The sequence below is a fragment of the Belonocnema kinseyi genome, chromosome 3 (assembly GCF_010883055.1).
Source record: "Belonocnema kinseyi isolate 2016_QV_RU_SX_M_011 chromosome 3, B_treatae_v1, whole genome shotgun sequence".
Taxonomy (NCBI): domain Eukaryota; kingdom Metazoa; phylum Arthropoda; class Insecta; order Hymenoptera; family Cynipidae; genus Belonocnema; species Belonocnema kinseyi.
The window spans coordinates 35552217-35553629 of NC_046659.1; the positions used below are offsets into that span (position 1 = coordinate 35552217).

A 1413-nucleotide genomic window follows, 5' to 3' on the forward strand; every position below is an offset into this window, starting at 1 on the left:
ATTCGGGCTTTGGCCTTTAGAACGTTTACTGCACTCAGACATCGTAGCTAAGAGTAAAATGGGTATATATAGCATGCAAGCCGAGGGAGTGCGCGAGTCAATGTTACAAGAGTTCGAGAAGCTGTTTAGCGACACGCCCGGCGTGTACAACAAGCGCAAAGTGAAAATACATATCAAACCGAACGTAAAGCCGGTGGCGCTTGGAGCAAGGCATATGCCGTACGCGTTACGTCCAAAAACCGAACAAGAACTCGAACGGTTAGTTAAACTAGGTAATTTAAAAAAAGTAGAATCGAGCGAATGGGCAACGCCTATAGTCCCTATTCAAAGGTCTAACGGAAAAATAAGAGTAATAAATAAATAAGTAATGCAACACGGAAAAAAATTTTCGCAGTTAGATTTGCCGCACGCGTATATGCAGTGCGAAGTAGAGGACGAGTCGCAAAAGTATTTAACAATAACTACTCATAAGGGGCTTTATCAATACACGCGGTTGTCGGAAGGCATTAGCATTGCTCCAAGCGAATTCACGCACATAATGTCAGAATGTTTACAAGGTATTCCGAATGTTATAAATTATATGGAGAACATCTATGTAACGGGAAAAACAAATGACGAACATGTAGATAATTTACGAACAGTATGTCAACGGCTGTTGGATCGCGGAATTCGTTTAAATAGAGACAAATGTGAATTTATGAAAAACCGTATAGAAGTGTTAGGATTCGTGATAGACAAGGACGGCCTGCATAAAGCAAAGTCCAAGGTCGTAGCAATGTATGAGGCACCGTGCCCCGAAAACACCAAACAGCTCGAATCATTTCTTGGACTAATTAACTTCTACGAAAGATTCTTGAAAAACAAATCAGCCCAGCTGAAACCTTAATTCGATTGCGCACGGAAAGAAAAATGGGAATGGACCAAGGAATGTGAAGATGCTTTTTGGTGGGTAAAAAACGAGATGATTTCGGAAAGGGTGTTAGCTCACTACGATCCTGATGAGGAATTAACATTGGCCTGCGACGCGTCGCACTATGGTTTAGCAGCGATTTTATCGCACAGATACAAAGATGGCTCGGAGAAGCCAATCGAGTTCGCTTCGAAAAAAATTCCAGACAAAGAATTGAACCGTGCGATTAATGACAAAGAAGCGGCGGCGATTGTATTCGGGTTTAAACAATTTTACAGTTTTGTATTCGGTCGAAAAGTAATTCTGCGCACAGATCACAAACCGCTAGAATTTATTTTCAGTCCGAAAAAAGGTATTCCGCAGACGGCAGCTTCAAGACTGCAGCGGTGGGCGATTGTTTCGTCAGGATTCGATTACGAGATCGAATGGATAAAATCGAGCGAAAACGCTAATTGCGACGCGTTGTCGAGACTTCCAATTGAGGACACGACCGAAGTATTCGG

General features: G+C 42.5%; 2 protein-coding genes across 2 annotated transcripts in view; both read left to right on the forward strand.

Moving 5' to 3' along the window:
• LOC117169773 overlaps window positions 1–886 on the forward strand; it is a 2691-nt gene extending 1805 nt beyond the window's left edge. Inside the window, exons 3-4 of the mRNA XM_033356280.1 lie at window positions 73–349; window positions 395–886. Coding sequence (XP_033212171.1) covers window positions 73–349; window positions 395–886 — 769 coding nt within the window. The remainder of the gene's footprint in view (window positions 1–72; window positions 350–394) is intronic.
• Window positions 887–961: 75 nt separating this feature from the next.
• Window positions 962–1413, forward strand: part of LOC117169774 (uncharacterized protein K02A2.6-like) — a 2036-nt gene continuing 1584 nt past the window's right edge. The window contains exon 1 of the mRNA XM_033356281.1: window positions 962–1405. Within this exon, the coding sequence (XP_033212172.1) occupies window positions 962–1405 (444 nt within the window). The remainder of the gene's footprint in view (window positions 1406–1413) is intronic.